This window comes from Euleptes europaea, chromosome 11 (assembly GCF_029931775.1).
Source record: "Euleptes europaea isolate rEulEur1 chromosome 11, rEulEur1.hap1, whole genome shotgun sequence".
NCBI classification, from domain to species: domain Eukaryota; kingdom Metazoa; phylum Chordata; class Lepidosauria; order Squamata; family Sphaerodactylidae; genus Euleptes; species Euleptes europaea.
Genome location: NC_079322.1, coordinates 40,267,978 through 40,283,878, shown reverse-complemented (window position 1 = coordinate 40,283,878; position 15,901 = coordinate 40,267,978). Strand labels below are relative to the sequence as shown.

The following is a 15,901-nucleotide window of genomic DNA, read 5'->3' as shown; positions in this document are numbered from 1 at the left end:
CCCCTTAGCAAATCCAGGTGCAAAATTCCTAAACTCCAGCAGTTAAATTCCATCCCTCCTCCCCATCTTTCTCCATACATCAAAAATAGTATTACCAAAGAGTGTTTTTTCCCCAATAATACTTGTTGAGTGAAGATCAGCTACTTCCCAAGAACTCCATGATCAGCAAATTCAGAAAATCTGTGTCTTTGCATAATCATGGTAAATAGAAACATGTTTCAACAAGACTGTATGGCTCTTTCCATATCACATAGCCATGCCTCTCAGTCACAATGGATGCAAATACAACATGGCTTCCTCTGATCATGTGTTTCACCGCCTCTGTCTCCAGTGGATGTTGAGAATGTGGAAAGGGGTTATAGAGATTTGCATTGTGATGCAGTAAGTCAGGACTAGTGGCATGCAACTTGTCCATGATATTTTTTGTGTGCTTGAAAACAAGGCTGTAAATTAAATATCAAAACCAGCAAAGAAGGAGTATTCTTATATCTTTTCTCTTGTGATACAAACGGGTAGCTGGGGTGATTTGTAGGGGAATGGTCGGAAGAGTGGAAAAGGTTAACAAAGTCTAATTTCTTCCACAAGACAATTTTCCAGTTAACTCTACAGCTTCCATGATTGCAGACTATCAAACATCCCTTGTGAAGAACAACCTACTCATGATTCAACACCTAAGTGCCACACTATACATGACTTGAGTGCCCTGTGTAGTGTGGCTCTCCGGTGGTATTTGCTGAAAACATTATCACCAGAACAACTATCATCAGGAGGCATTTTATGGCAGCAACTCCAATGTGACAATAAATGCAACATGTGCTCTGTCTTCAGATATTCCAGGAAACAGGGAATGTACTAGCGTAGAGATGAGTGGTGGCAATTTATACCATCAAAAAATACCTGTGTGAATGGCGACAGGAGTATCTTTTTGGTCACATTACGAGTAGATAAGAGTCACTGGAAAAGACAATCATGCTAGGAAAAGTTGAAGGCAGCAGGAAAAGAGGAAGACCCAACATGAGATGGATTGACTCTGTAAAGGAAGCCACAACCCTCAGTTTGCAAGACCTGAGCAAGGTTGCTAACAATAGTATGTTCTGGAGGACATTGACTCATAGGGTCACCATGAGTCAGAAGCTACTTGATGACATTTAACACACACACACATGTACACTGGCAAACCACCATTGGTTTCTCCATTCAAAATCAGGGAAACATGTCAAGGGCATATTATACTTGCCCCAGGGCTGGTGCCCAAAATGACTTGCCCTAAGGCATAGCAGCACTTTGCTTCATTATTACATTTGGGACAATGGAGAGGTGTCTGTGGCTCAGTAGTAGAGCATCTGCTTTGCATGCAGGAGACCCTAGGTTCAACCCTTGGCATGTCCAGTTGAAAAGACCAGGCAGTTGGTGACGTGAAAGAACTCAGCCTGAGCCAGTAGAGAATGCTCAGTATAAGGTGACTTCAGTTGTGACACTAGTCAGCAACTTACTTTCAACAGAGTCACTCTTAACCTAGCAAGAGTAAGCACTGTTAGCTTCACCACTGACACATGAGCTGAGAGAAAGGTAAAGTGGTCTTTAACCCCTTCTCCCATAGCATGAATAGTATCATAGGCTTTAGCAGCGCCTTTCCTTTAGGAATCTCAGCTGCTCCCAATTGTTTCCTTGTGTCTTGGCCGGTGCTGGGAGAGAGAGCAGCTGATTTGCAGAAGGAAGAGGAAACTTTGCCAAAGTCCTTCTTGCTGTTCAGGCTGTGAAGAGAGGGTGCTAAAGAGCCTTGCTTCAGTTTGGGACAAAGCAGCTGAGGGCATAATAGCATGTGTGCATGTGCGTTAGTATTAGCTTTTAAGGAATTTATGGCTTGGCATCAGGAGCCAGTGCTGGGGACCAGATGAGGACCTCCCCTCTCCTCCCCTATGGGTCTCAAGTTGCCAATCTGGTAAATTCTAAATAAATAGATTAGGAACATAATTTTGCAAGTTTCTTTGCCAATACTTATAAGTGGATGCCTCCCATCCACATGGGAGCAATTACTGGGCAGAGAAGGCCTGTCGCTGGGAAGTTGTTTTCTTTTTGGTGGTATCTCTATGACAACCATAACACACCCTTGAGTTCTTTAGCCTTTTGAAACCCATTTAAATCATGCCTCTTTTTTTGTATGTTATGCCTCTTTTTTTTGTATGTTATGGGACTAGGAAGCTAGATGGCAACAATATGCCACCTTGAGCGTTCTGATGTTCAATGGATGCATTTTCAGACACTCGTTTTGTACTGGCTTAACTTGAAGAACGGAATCTTCCACTTCTTTCTGGTTGGACAGTTGTATGCAGCCGCAGCTGTATAAACTATATTTCAGTGCAGATGTGTAGTTGCATGTGCTGTCCCCAATGCAACCCTCATGGAAACAAGGCCTCATTCTCTAAAATCATGGCCGTAAACAATAGGTAACCATAAAGTTCATCTGAGCTTGGTTTGGGCTGTATTTATGTTTTGGTCCTGTCCTTTGTGAAATTAGTCCCTCTTCATTCTCAGCAACACTTGTATATCTGGTGTCTTTCGCTTCATGTGTTCTGGGGCACCACAGAAAAAATTCCAGCTGCCTGGGTCACAGATTGTCTAATACACTTGAGTAATGATGTGACAAGTTAGTAGAAATAAAAACTTTGTCAAAATAAAAAAAAGGGAAGGGAAAGTGAGAGAGATTTGAACCTCTCCGCGGCATGATAGGCAGCCTTTGTTTCAGCACTCCCATTCCTCTGATTTTGTTATCATTGCATGGAAGTAAAACATGGCTGAAATATAACTTCAGTGGAGCACTCCAGCTGAACAAGCCAAATTCCTGTTATTAAATGTACAGCAGACTAAACAGTTTGTTAAATATAAGGCATCAAATTACACCCGCTGGATCTCAGCTTGTCACATATCTACACTGCAGATTAATCACATTTGCTATGGTTTCATTTGAAAGGCTTTGATTTTTTTTTAAAAAATAAAAATGTTGTTTCTTTATAGCTACTCTCTGGTGTTGGTCTTTTCTCTTTTTTTGGTCAGCCAATATCATGCTTAATTTTCTTTGGAAACAAATTGTGGCCTGACAAATAATATTTTAAAACCCATCTTTTGTTTTAACAATTCCCAGTGCTTAATGGAAAGAATACAGTACATTTCCTTCATGCTATGCTTTCCAAGGCTACTGTGAGGGCAGTCTGCTTAGTCTGAAGTTCCGTGTTGAGGGCAAAACTTTTGCAAGTCAAAGTCCACCTTGAAAAATGCTTCCAGTTCTGGTCTCGCTGGTTCATTTGACTTATTCTATCATCTCCTTGGCAAAGTAAGCTTGTGAAAAGCTCTGAGAGCACTCCCCCAGTGTATACCAGCCAGGGTTGTTAACCTCCAGGTGGGGGCCTGCAGTTCTCTCAGAATGACTCTAGGGTTAGCACCGGCAGGAGGTTTTCGGCATGGAGCCTGAGGGGGGAAGGGTTTGGGGAGGGGAGGGACTTCAATGCCATGGAGTCCAATTGCCAAAGCATCCATTTTCTCCAGGTGAGCTGATCTCTGTCGGCTGGAGATCAGTTGTAATAGCAGGAGATCTTTAGCTAGTACCTGGAGATTGGCAGCCCTAATGACCACTGATCTCCAGACTACATAGATCAGTTTCCCTAGAGAAAATGGCATCCAAACCCCAAACTCCGCCCTCCCCAGGCCTAACCCCCAAATCTCCAGGAATTTCTTAACCTGGGTTCAGTGTTAGCAGTGCTAGTCGTATTAGAAGAGTTGGTTTTTATATGCCAACTTTCTCCATCACTTAAGGAAGAATCAAACCAGCTCACAGTCACCTTCCCTCCCCTTCCCCACAACAGACACCCTGTGAGGTAGGTGGGGCTGAGAGAGCATGACTAGCCAAAGGTCACCCAGCTGGTTTCATGTGTAGGGGTGGGAAAACAAATCCAGTTCACCAGATTAGCCTCCATTGCTCATGTGGAGGAGTGGGGAATCAAACCTGGTTCTCCAGATCAGACTCCACCACTCCAAGCCACCCCTCTTAACCACTAGAACATAAGAACATAAGAAAGGCCCTGCTGGATCAGACCAAGGCCCATCAAGTCCAGCAGTCTGTTCACACAGTGGCCAACCAGGTGCCTCTAGGAAGCCCACAAACAAGACGACTGCAGCAGCGCCATCTTGCCTGTGTCCCACAGCACCTAATATAATAAGCATGCTCCTCTGATCCTGGAAAGAATAGGTATGCAGCATGACTGCCCCACGCTGGCTCTCTAGTGAGGGTTAATTTCTCCAAGCCAGCAGTGGCACAAACCACACCTTTTGCCTCCTTCCAGGGTAGAAGTCAGGAGCCAGATGAGCCTCTGTGGTGGTGCTAGAGCTGCTGCCTCTTCTCCCAACAAAGAGTAGATTGGGAGGAATGAATGTGCCCCCCCAGCCTTGTCCTGCTATTCCTCGGTGCAAGGCAAACCTAGAGGCTGTGGCAGCACCACAGGGGCTCCTCTTGTTCCCCCCGACAGCACATGATGAGGCAATACCCACCATTGGTTTCCAAACCTGCTCCATTACCCCTGTATGTATGTATGTATGTATGTATGTATGTATGTATGTATGTATGTATGTATGTATGTATGTGCCATCAAGTTGCAATGACTTATGGTGACCCCAGGAAGGGGCTTTCAAGGCAAGGGAGAAGCAGAGGTAGAGCTCAAACTGAACGTTTTGTAAAATTAGTGGTGTTAAGTTACCTCTGTGTATTCGGTTTACATCTGTGAAATGTCCAAAGGTATGCAAGGCCAAGTATTCTTACCTACTAGCTTTCGGGGGTGGGGGAGAATCCTAGATAGGGAGATTTACGATGCAATCCTAAACAGAGTTACACCCTTCTAAACCCGATGGACTTAAAAGGGTGTACCTCTGCTTTGGATTGCACTGTTAGACATCTACCCTGGATCTTGAAATGCTCCATCTCTTATTCCAATGACTTCTTCTGTAATGGAAGTAAAGTAAGGGTAGGAATTTTCATGTGTGAATTCATTGACTATCGTCCAAAGTGAATATATTTTCAAGTGGGTAGCTGTGTTGGCCTGCAGCAAAACAGCAAGATTTGTGATCACGATCTTAGCCAAAAAGCCGAGAAGTGATAAGATTTGATATCCTGTAGCACCTTAAAGACCAACAAGATTTCCAGGGTACAAGCATCTTACAAAGGGAGCTTTCAGTCTCAAAACCTTATACCCTGGGAATCTGGTTGTCTAAGGTGCTACGGGATCTCAAATCTTGCCCTAGCATCAAAAGAAGGGCCTGCGCAATTCCATTTGCACAAAGGAGTTATGCCATCTACTTCTTTCTTCTCCATCCCCTTGTGTCCCCAGATAAACGCTCCTAACGTTTAGGGCCCTTCAGAATGACTTGGGAGCAGCAGAGGAGGAATCAGTAGAATTTATTCCAGCATTTTCTCTCACACATGAAGTTCTCTGGATCCAAACCTCTGAGGTTATGATCTTATCTAGAACTCTGTTGCTTAGTTTGCTGCAGGAGAACTGGTTAAGGGGCTAATCATCAGTTAAGTGGAAAAAATTGGCCGTGGGTAGTTCAAATTTAAAATTATTCAGCATTCACTGGATTTTATATGTCAGAATTTGAATTTTATGTTGGAATCTGAAATGTACAATTCCAGATCCTTGCAATAATTTGGGATATTTGAAATTCCATTGGCTCCTACAGAAAGTAGTCAGGGCTGAAAAAGCGCAACATATTCCCCATACAGCAGGGCACCACATGTGATGAGGGAGATGAGTGTCCCACTTGGTTTGGCCAAAAGAACAGGGGCTGGGATAAGAGCAAAGCCCGTGACTGATTCCTGTCTGCACTTATGGGATCCTAAAGCAGGCACAGCCGACAGAAAGCACTTCCATACTGGCCTTTTCCATCTAAACGGCAGGCATAGCTGCTTTGCAATCCCCTTGCTGACGCCTAGCCATTTGCTGTTGATTAATGCTCTACATGCTGACCCTTCTGCTTGTGTCCCTTTCCAAGCATCTCATTCTATGCTTGATTTCTACTCTACCCTTTTGTGTATATATTTGCATAATATTTCAGAATATGATTTAGGATTAGTAGGTGCATAGGGTAAGCAAATTGTAGAGTAATAGGACATTTTTATATTTCATTTTGGCTCAGCCATAAGGATAAGGTTAGTTAGCTGTTGCTGCGCAGTTGCCATTCTGCTCATATATTTGGATTCGTGACTGGGAATAGGGTTGCGAGGTCCCTCTTCACCACTGATGGCAGGTTTTTGAGGCGGAGCCTGAGGAGGGCAGGGTTTGGGGTTTCGGCAGAGGAGGAACTTCAATGCCATACTGTCCAATTGCCAAAGCAGCCATTTTCTACAGGTGAACAGGTCTCTATTGGCTGGAGATGTTGTAATAGCAGGAGATCTCTGGCTAGTACCTGGAAGTTGGCAACCCTAACTGGGAAAGGTCAGGGAGCTGAGGGATATCTTTGAAAAAGCCGTTTGCCTTTGAGGTTTGACTTCAGAAAAGTTCACTTTAATTTTATTTCAGTATTTTAGAAAAGGTATGATTACCATTATCCTGAAATTTTGGGAGTATTGGTATCATTTTGGGAATCTGTTTGAAGTAACTGGGGTTCAGGAATATCTAAGGTTGCCAGCTCCAGGTTGGGAAATGCCTGGAGAATTTTGGGGTGGAGCCTGCGGAAGGCGAGGTTTGAGGAGGGGAAGAACTTCAATGCCATAGAGTCCAATTTCCAAAGCAGCCATTTTCTCCAGGTGAACTGATCTCTATCAGCTTGAGATCAGTTGTAATAGGAGGAGATCTCCAGCTACTACCTGGAGGCTGGCAACCCTAGGAATACCAGGTGTCAGTAGACCTGTCCTCCATGTGGGGAAGGCCAGGTCTACTGCCACTGTTTTCAGTGGATGGTATATCTGGCATCTGGACTCAGATGCCAGATATACCATGAAGCCAAAATAGCCTGAAAAACATACCAAAATTTCATGGCCTTTTGCCATTTTGGATATCCCCAAGACTAAATGAAATACCAAATTTTGGGTATAAATTTACCTCTGAAATATTGAAATGCACACCTCTACATTTCTGTATTCATTCTTAGTGGGAAATGGTTGTTTCTTTTCTTTTCTTTTTTTAAGGAATGCCAGATTTTTAAAATTCTGAATCTGAAGAAGTGCAATCATGAATCTGAATTTCAAATCCAAATTTTGTACTGGGGCATGTTCCTATAAAAGCTGAGCTGAATTCTCAGCTCAGATTTAAAGTTTTGTCAAGTCTGCTTGCAAATGGTGGTGTAGTGGTTAAGAGCGGTGGTTTGGAGCAGTGGACCCTAATCTGGAGAACCGGGTTTGATTCCCCACTCCTCCACATGAGCAGTGGATGCTAATCTTGTGAACCAGGTTGGTTTCCCCACTCCTCCACATGAAGCCAGCTGTCTTAGAGCTCTCTCAGCCCCACCTACCTTACAGGGTGTCTGTTGTGGGGAAGGGAAGGTGATTCTAAGCTGGTTTGATTCTCCCTTAAGTGGTAGAGAAAGTTGGCATATAAAAACCAACTCTTCTTCGTCAAATAAGCTGCAAAACATGATGAGCAGATGGACTTCATTCCCGCTTTGCTTTGATCTGGCAAGCTCACCACACGGACATCTTGATCATTTTCATTGCTTGGGGGAACCTTATTAACCAGAACAGAGCAAAGTAACGTTTCCCTTCAGTGTATTCCACCCAAAATGGGAGAGCTGGCAGATCACAATGTTTCTTTTAGCTTGGTTCCCTTGGAAATCTTACCAAGATTAACTTTTGCTCAGGCAATTGTCTGAAGGTCACTGATGTAATATTAATTTTGGAAGCTAATCAGTGTTGGATATGATCAATAGTTCAAGTGCGAGGCCAACTAGAAAACCCATGTATGTTGATGCAAGCTTTTTGGAGGGCAAGCAACAAACTTATTGTCCAATTAGGTGCCTTTAATCTCTGTCTTCAATTATGTATTTACTTTTTTTATACCCCATATTTTCCCCCAATGGGGGCCAGAAGTGGCTTACATCATCCCCCCTCTCCTCCATTTTACTTTAAAAAATATTATTCATGCTTGGATTACATGTGGGATTTCAAAATTGCACATATGTGTAGGCATGCCAGATTAGTTAATATAACAGTGTGTGAATGCCTGGCACCCTGGCCTGCATGGCCCTGTCTAGGCCATTCTCATTAGATCTGAGAAACTAAGCAAGACCAGCCCTGGTCAGTATTTGGATAGGAGACCCCCAAGGAATACTAGGGTTGCTATGCAGAGGCAGCCAATGGCAAACCACCTTTGAATGTCTCTTGCCTTGAAAATCCTACCAGATTGCCATAAGTTGGCTGTGATTCAACAGCACTTTACACACACACACACACACACACACACACACACACACATGAATGCCTGGCACTGTTGGGGCAAGTGCCAGGGAGATGAGGCACTTTTTCTGCTTCTCGCCAAGCAGAGGTCATTGTGTCATCCTAAGTAGCGGTTTAATTTGAACTGATTTTGTTGGTTAGGGACATTATTTTTCAGTGAGGGTGCAGAAAAGCAAAAAGTGATGATCAATATAGTTAACAAAAAATTATTATTACGCTCACAGTAAAAAGTGCCACTACTCTTCCAGAGACCATGGGCACTTGGACTATTTATAAATAAATAAAAATAAAGTTATGATTTACACTGAATCTCTAAATAAGCCACTATAGTGATCATAGCTGTTCCATATCTTGAGTCACTATTTTCCTGTGGCTCAGTGGTAGAGCATCTGCTTGGTATGCAGAAGGTCCCAGGTTCAATCCCTAGAATCTCCAGTTAAAGGGACTAGGCAGGTAGGTGATGTGAAAGACCTCTGCCTGACACCCTGGAGAGCCACTGCCGGTCAGAGTAGACAATACTGACTTTGATGGACCCAGGGTCTGATTCAGTATAAGGCAGCTTCATGTGTTCATGTGTTCCTTGAGTTTTTGTCTTTCCTATGTAAGACAGAAAGGGATGGGGAGATATAAAATATAAGATGGAAATTTATGAATAGTTCAGTTTACCTTTTGTAAAAAAACTTCGCAAAACCGTGTAGGAGTTACATCCAATAAATAATACAATGTATCTAATAATCTAACCATAACTTCCCTACATTGATATTACGTCTTGTTATAATGTTACATGTTGTAATATATTCTGTGACAATGCCTCATTCTTAACTGCCAAATATCCACTGCAGTTCCTTTTGATATTTCTCCTCAGACCAAACTCCGACACCAACCCGATTCCTGAAGAACTGTGAGGAAGTGGGCCTCTTCAACGATATAGACTGCTCCTTAGAGCATGAGTTTAGAAAGGCACAAGAAGAAGAGACCAATAAAAGGGTATGCCCCTTTGTAGACTGGAAACCCTTTCCCCCTCCTATGCACTGTGAGAATGTTGTGTGAAAGCCGAAAGAGCTCTATTACCTGAATGAGGGGGAAAAACGTTTAGATTGGAAACTAGGTGGCACTGCAGATTGTGACATGTTTTCAAACTTTCATAAACCGATAAAATTGAGCATGTATCCAGGTGTAAAGCTAATGAAAGACCATTTGTCAGCTTTTATAACTGTAAACAGGATAGGATTACCAGATCCACACTCACACAAACCACCTTGCAACTGTATCTCTCTCGGAGAGCAGAAAACGTGTATACATTCCTGACAGAGGGGACGTCAACTTTCATTCCATGCACATGCAAAATTTTATCTGTGATAAGTGGGGAAAGAACGTGAGCAGAAAAATCTTGATTCCTGCAAAATTTTATCTGTGATAAGTGGGGAAAGAACGTGAGCAGAAAAATCTTGATTCCTGCACTTCTAACAGGTCACAAATAAGTTGCAGATAGTTTAACTTAAAGGGAGAAAACTGTCATGTATAAACTTAGTACATTTGCTACTGCTGTTTGAAAAGTGGGGTTAAAAGTACCATCTTTTATGGTTCAGATTTGCTGTTGTCTGTGGTTTTTGCCATAGCCCCTGAGGGGGTACGACGTCAGTTATCTTCTAATATTGTGTGTGGATGTAGTATTTCTGTGAATGACTGAATATCAGACTAAGCAAGAGGAGAGTAATTGAGTTCTTGTTAGCATCCACCACAACGATGTTAAAAGCCAATTAAAGTTAGTACCTTCATTTTCCCTTTCTTTCTTTCACTTTGCAAAATTAGGCCGCAATACAGTCAAGTATTTTGATGTATAGATTTGAATTGCTGCTGTTCCATATGAGGCTGATTCTGAACCTCCACTGAATTTTAAGATCTGTTTGTTTTGTGGTGAGGGGTGCTGCTGTGGAATTAAAAAAGAAACTCTCTTGAAGTGTGGAACTCCAGTCTTAGGAATGTTGTCATATAGAATATTTGGCATCAGGAAATCAGAATTGTACACTTTACTCAAGCAAAGTCTGAGAGACATAGACAGTTTTAGGCAAGATTGAAAAGGTATTCATATAAACCTCTACCAAAAAACAGTTCTGAGATACACTGTAAAGTCTGATTTAGGAAATCAGGAGGGCTTGTTTTTACATTTGATGCACAGGAGAGCCTTCGCATACAGCAGCAATGCTGGAAGTTTCATGCAAGATAAAATTTCCTACCCACAGTAACACTTTCATGTCAGTAGCACGGTGACTCCTCCGAGTGCAGTTTGTCGCAGTGGTGAATGCTGATGTGTCTGTCACATGCAACAGTAAGCCTTGAGTGACAATGGCTTCACTCTGGGTGTAGATCTGTTGAAACAGTCTCTAGGTCATTCATCACCGGACAGACTATACATAGTAGTTTGTGTAGTCTGTGTGAAATTTTGTCACCTCTGAAATGTCCCCCCATCCATCCTCCCAGAAGGACAGCACACATTTTGGCAGGCAAATGGTTACAATTAGCGAGTCAAATCCAGCATTATGTGGGTGAGGGAATTGCGGTGCAGTCCTAAACAGAGGCTTACACCCTTCTAAGCCCCTTGACTTCAACGGACTTGGAAGGATGCAGCTCTGCATAGGATTGCACTTTTTTTTACACACTTTTATCAATTATACAGCAGAGCTACTCCAGGCTAAGGAAAGTAAAATCAATGGGCTTAGACTGGAGAAACTTTGTACAGGGTTGCATTGATAGAGCTCTAACAGCATCATCTCATTTTGTACAATAACATGTGGCTTCCTGACACAAGGATATGACCATTTAAATTTCAACAGGGGGAAATCGCAGGAGAGAGGAGAGGAAAGAGGAGAGGAAAGGGCAGGCATGGGTGACAGAGAGAGGGAGAAATGGCAGAGACAGTTCACGCTAGCAGCCAGTACTCGTCGAGGGAAAATAGGTCATGTAGCTATCAAATCGGTACACTTAGAAAGAACGGTTTCTGGTGTCTCCACCCCAGGTTCTAACATTCTAACCACAGATGCTGCTGAGAAAAATGAAAATGACAGCAAATGACATTTGGTAACAGGATATGGGAGAATGCAAACTTCCTGACACACAAGTCAAGGCGTCATCTCTTTATGACAGTAGCCCGTAATTAGCAGCTCTGTCTCGGACAGAGACTATCACTCAGACTCTGCAATCCAAAGCAGCAAGGTAAACAGTGTTGGCAGATCAGGTTTTCATCAAAGACACAAGAAGCAGGTTTTAGGTTTACATGGGTCGTGAGCATAAAGTATCCTGAGCATTTGCCATAGGTTATATTTGCAGCCACATGACCTTTCCTGCTGCCTGTGAAGAACTGCTGGGAAATTGGCTGTGTAGCAATGAATGCAGGTCTGCAAGAACAAAGTCAAAGCTGGGACTATCTATATTCCTTCCCTACCAAATAACTGGAGCAACTGTATTAAAAGATCTGCATAGTAAAGCCTCACCTGTATTCTGTGCATGACTGAGAAAAGAGCAAGCGGCATCCAACTTTGGACAGTATAAGTTGCTCTGTTTGAAGTAGGTATATCTTTACTATGGTGGGAGGTGTGAGCTCAAAGTGTCTTTTGAAATCTCTTACACAGTACTTTGCTAGCGGGTTTCAAATGTAGCATGGTTTCAAGGTATTAGTTATAATAACATTGAACTGTGCAATCTCCTATGCCAGTGCAGGTAATTATCATGGCTAGACTCTCTCAAGGGGGTCATTGCATCGCAATCTAAGAATCCTTGTAACTTTTGTCTTGTGTTTTGGGGAGATGGGTATGAGGAGGAAGAGGGTGTCATAAATTTCCTGTCTGCTATGCCATCAGGTTTTGAAGCTTTTACCAGGGTTCCTAAGAGGCTGAGAGAGGTGAGAGGGGAAAGGCCCACTCTTTGTACATTTGGTCCACTGATGCAGTATCTTTTTAAAAAATATATATTTTATTATTTTTATAAAGGGATAAAGAAAGTAAAAATGGGGGGGGGAGAAATCAGATATATGTCTGTTTCCGAGCATTGCATAGTCTAAACTATCATCAAATCAAAATAACATCTTAAACATATAGCCATTGTTATAAACACTCGCTGAGTAGTTTGTAGAATAATTCCCTAAACTTCTTATTTCTAGCAAATATTCATGGCACGTGAGTAATGGTCATATAGAGGTTGCCATTTTGCCGTAAATTCGTCCATTGAGTTCATTTTTAATAGGTGAGTTAGTCTGGCCATTAATGCAAAATCAAAGAGTTTGCTGATCTATTCTGTAGTGGCTGGTATTGTGTTGGATTTCCAGTACCTGGCATAGACAGTTCTGGCAGCAGACATTGCATATTGATAAAGTTCTTTGTTAATAGAATTCCCTTGGGGGGGGGGGTTTACGCCCAACAACATATATTTGAGTTCTAATTCAAAATTTACTCTCAACATTGTCTGTATTTCTCTGTGAATTTAAGCAGTGTCTTTAAAATTCTGAACTGTTTAATGTCCAACAACTTTCTAAGCTGTCCCCGATCCCATGCAGAAGGACATTTATTTGTTAAGTGCAGTGATGTCACGTTGTAGCTGGGTGAGAAACGAAAGCAGTGAATGCGCACCACTAAGGTCAGTGTTGCACTCATCTGCTCCACCAGTTTTTGGTGCATTAGTGTAACCAGTGACCCCTTCACTCACAGATGGCTTATTTAGTAGTCACATGATGAATGCAGAGTGTTGGAGAAAATATCCACACAGATATTTTTAATGTGTTTGTTTGACTTGTATGCCGCCCTTTCCCGACTTTCAGTCAGGCTCAGAGCAGCTTACAACATTCCAGCACAATTAAAAAACCAGGCGATTTACAGTTTAAAACTACAGTGTCTCTTTAAAAATTTCCAGGGTGCCCTAAAACCATATCACAATAAATAATAGTGGGAACCCATTCAGAGGGAAGAATAAGGGGAAAACAATAAATACCTCAGCAAGGGAATGGATGGGGATTACATAAATAGGTTAGGTAAATGATAAAAAGGAAAGGAAGGGAGGAGGGGAGGCCAGCAAGATGGAAACCATCACTGTCCTCCACCGTAGGCCTGGCGGAACATCTCAGTCTTACAGGACCTGCAGAATTGCTTCAGGTTTACATTCTTCACGTTCTTTAGAGTCCGTCTTTCTATTTGTTCATATAGACTTTGCTCTCTGTTCTGATGCTAGTTTCCAGGTTTTTGTCTGGACTAGCGGAGACTGGTGCATGTCTATATTTATTTATTTAGCAGAATTTTATGCCGCCTCTCCAGAGTACTGCTTATGGGTGTTGCTGAGATTTGGAAAACTCTCTTTCTGGAAGCACCCTTGTCAAAAAGTGTCAAAGTGGGCAAGTATTCAATAGGTACACAGAATTCCGTTCTGATCTTCCAGTGTTTATAAGGTTGCTAGTCATGCTGCTGAAAGTGACAAGGGTACGCATTAGAGATGGTGTTTCTCTCTTGTGGTTTTGAACGTGATTCACTGCTAAGAAATCAGGAAACAAAACAAGGTGGACTGACAGTTCAATCCTAAGGAAATTTTCAACCTTCTCAAATAGACTTACAAAGGTATAACTTTGTGTAGGATTGCAGTATAAACACTGTTTTCTTTGAGCACCTTACTGCTAGAGAGATTGAAACACCAGATAGGTTTCAGTATGGGGAAACAGGGTGGTGGTGGTGCTGGAATAATGAGATTTGTGAACGGATTGGAAAAAATTAATAATATTTACAGTCATTGGGTAAGTTACACGTGAGAAGCATAAATCAACAGTTATTTTAAGCATTTAAGAGAAAGGTACACTTGAATTTCCGTGCTTGTCAGCACTTCCCTTTCACCAGATTAAACTTCTTCCTTGCTAATACCATGACTGTAACTGTGATTTATTCTACACCATATCATGAATACATTTGGAATTGGGGCTTATGTATCTATGAGCCTCTGATGAGTAAGGAGGGGATACTAACGACAAAAAAAGTTTATCTAAACTTCTATAAAGAAAACAATTTGCAATATAAGTGAGAGGTCTGACTAGCTGGTGCTATGGTATAGAGGAAATTGAACCAAAGACAATGAGAACATAGAAGTGTATATGTGAGAAATAAAAGGTTTTGTGAGGTTAGAACACCTATGCTTCTTTTTCACATGCCTCTTTGTATTCAAAAGGTCTTGCACCACACTGCAAGCATGGCATTGTGTGGCTCTCATTCATTTATGTGTGATTCGTACAGAAGTTTCCAGTAGGGTGTACCTGGAGTTAGTCACTGCATGACATCTTGAGCTGGCAAAATATAGTGGCAAAAATACTGAGCTACGAATCAGAATGGCCGTGATTCAAAGGTTGCCTCTTCCATTTTCACTATGTGTCCTTAGGCTAGCTATTTTCTCTCACACTTGAGCTATTTATGGGGACAATCCTGTGGGCCTACCTTACTGGGTTGTTACAAGTTTTTGACAAAAAAAGTATCTGAAATGCTTTGCTTAACTAATTTTTATTGTCGCTTATATTAATCATTGAAGTCCTGCATAATGGGAAAGAACCATAGAACAGTTAAAATTAGTCAAATGCTGTGTGTGTGAAGTGCCGTCAAGTCGCAGCGGATTTATGGCGACCCCTTTTGGGGGGTTTGCATGGCAAGAGACTAACAGAGGTGGTTTGCCAGTGCCTTCCTCTAGTCAAATTTTACTACAGTGTTATATATGAAATTGGTAAAAAATCGGAATTGAGTGTAAGCCCCACTGAATTATACGGGGCTTTCTTTCAAGTATAAATGCACAAGGTAGTGCTGTAAGGCATATAATTCATACAAAGTTTAATGTAGATAGACTGTTAACATAAAAAATACAATAGAAAAGAAAAGAGCCGTATTGGCAATTATTTGATTAGAAGATATCTCATGGTTATTATATCAAATTACTCTTTTGAGATAAATTATCCAATACTATTAACAGGTCATAGCAGCTGAAGTACTTTGAACACCCTTATGTGACATGCAACTGCTAAATGTTAGTGTCATATTATAGAATAATTTTAAAGCACATAGTGTTTGGTTTGTGCACATATTAGTAAATTCTAAACTGGGTCTCACAAGGAAAGAGCAAATACAAATTCAGGAAAGAAAGGAATGTTTTGCACAGTTGTTTCTGAGGATTCTAAAGATGGGTAGTGTTTTAGAACCTCTGTTAATAAATGACAATAACATTGCCTATATTACATTCACTGCAGCTTTTCATATGAAGCTACCTTAAAAACGATAACTCCAGAAGCATATGTTAGGGTCACTGGTGTTATTGACTATTGATTTAGCACAAGACATTAGGAGCTAATAGCTGTCTTTCAAAAAGTGTGCTGCGGTGGCATTTCTCTGTATGATTTGTTATGCTCTGTACTTTGGAACCTCTCAAAATACATCAATAGACGGTCATTTTTTAGGA

General features: G+C 41.7%; 1 protein-coding gene across 3 annotated transcripts in view; it reads left to right on the top strand.

Annotated features, from left to right (window-relative positions):
• The window catches only part of CREB5 (cAMP responsive element binding protein 5), a 219,455-nt gene that overhangs the window by 18,534 nt on the left and 185,020 nt on the right, over window positions 1-15,901 (top strand). For 2 of the 3 annotated variants that reach the window (XM_056857523.1, XM_056857524.1), the window contains exon 5: window positions 9,303-9,424. The exons of the other annotated variant lie outside the window; for it this stretch is intronic. In XM_056857523.1, coding sequence (XP_056713501.1) covers window positions 9,303-9,424 — 122 coding nt within the window. The remainder of the gene's footprint in view (window positions 1-9,302; window positions 9,425-15,901) is intronic. 3 annotated transcript variants of the gene reach the window in all.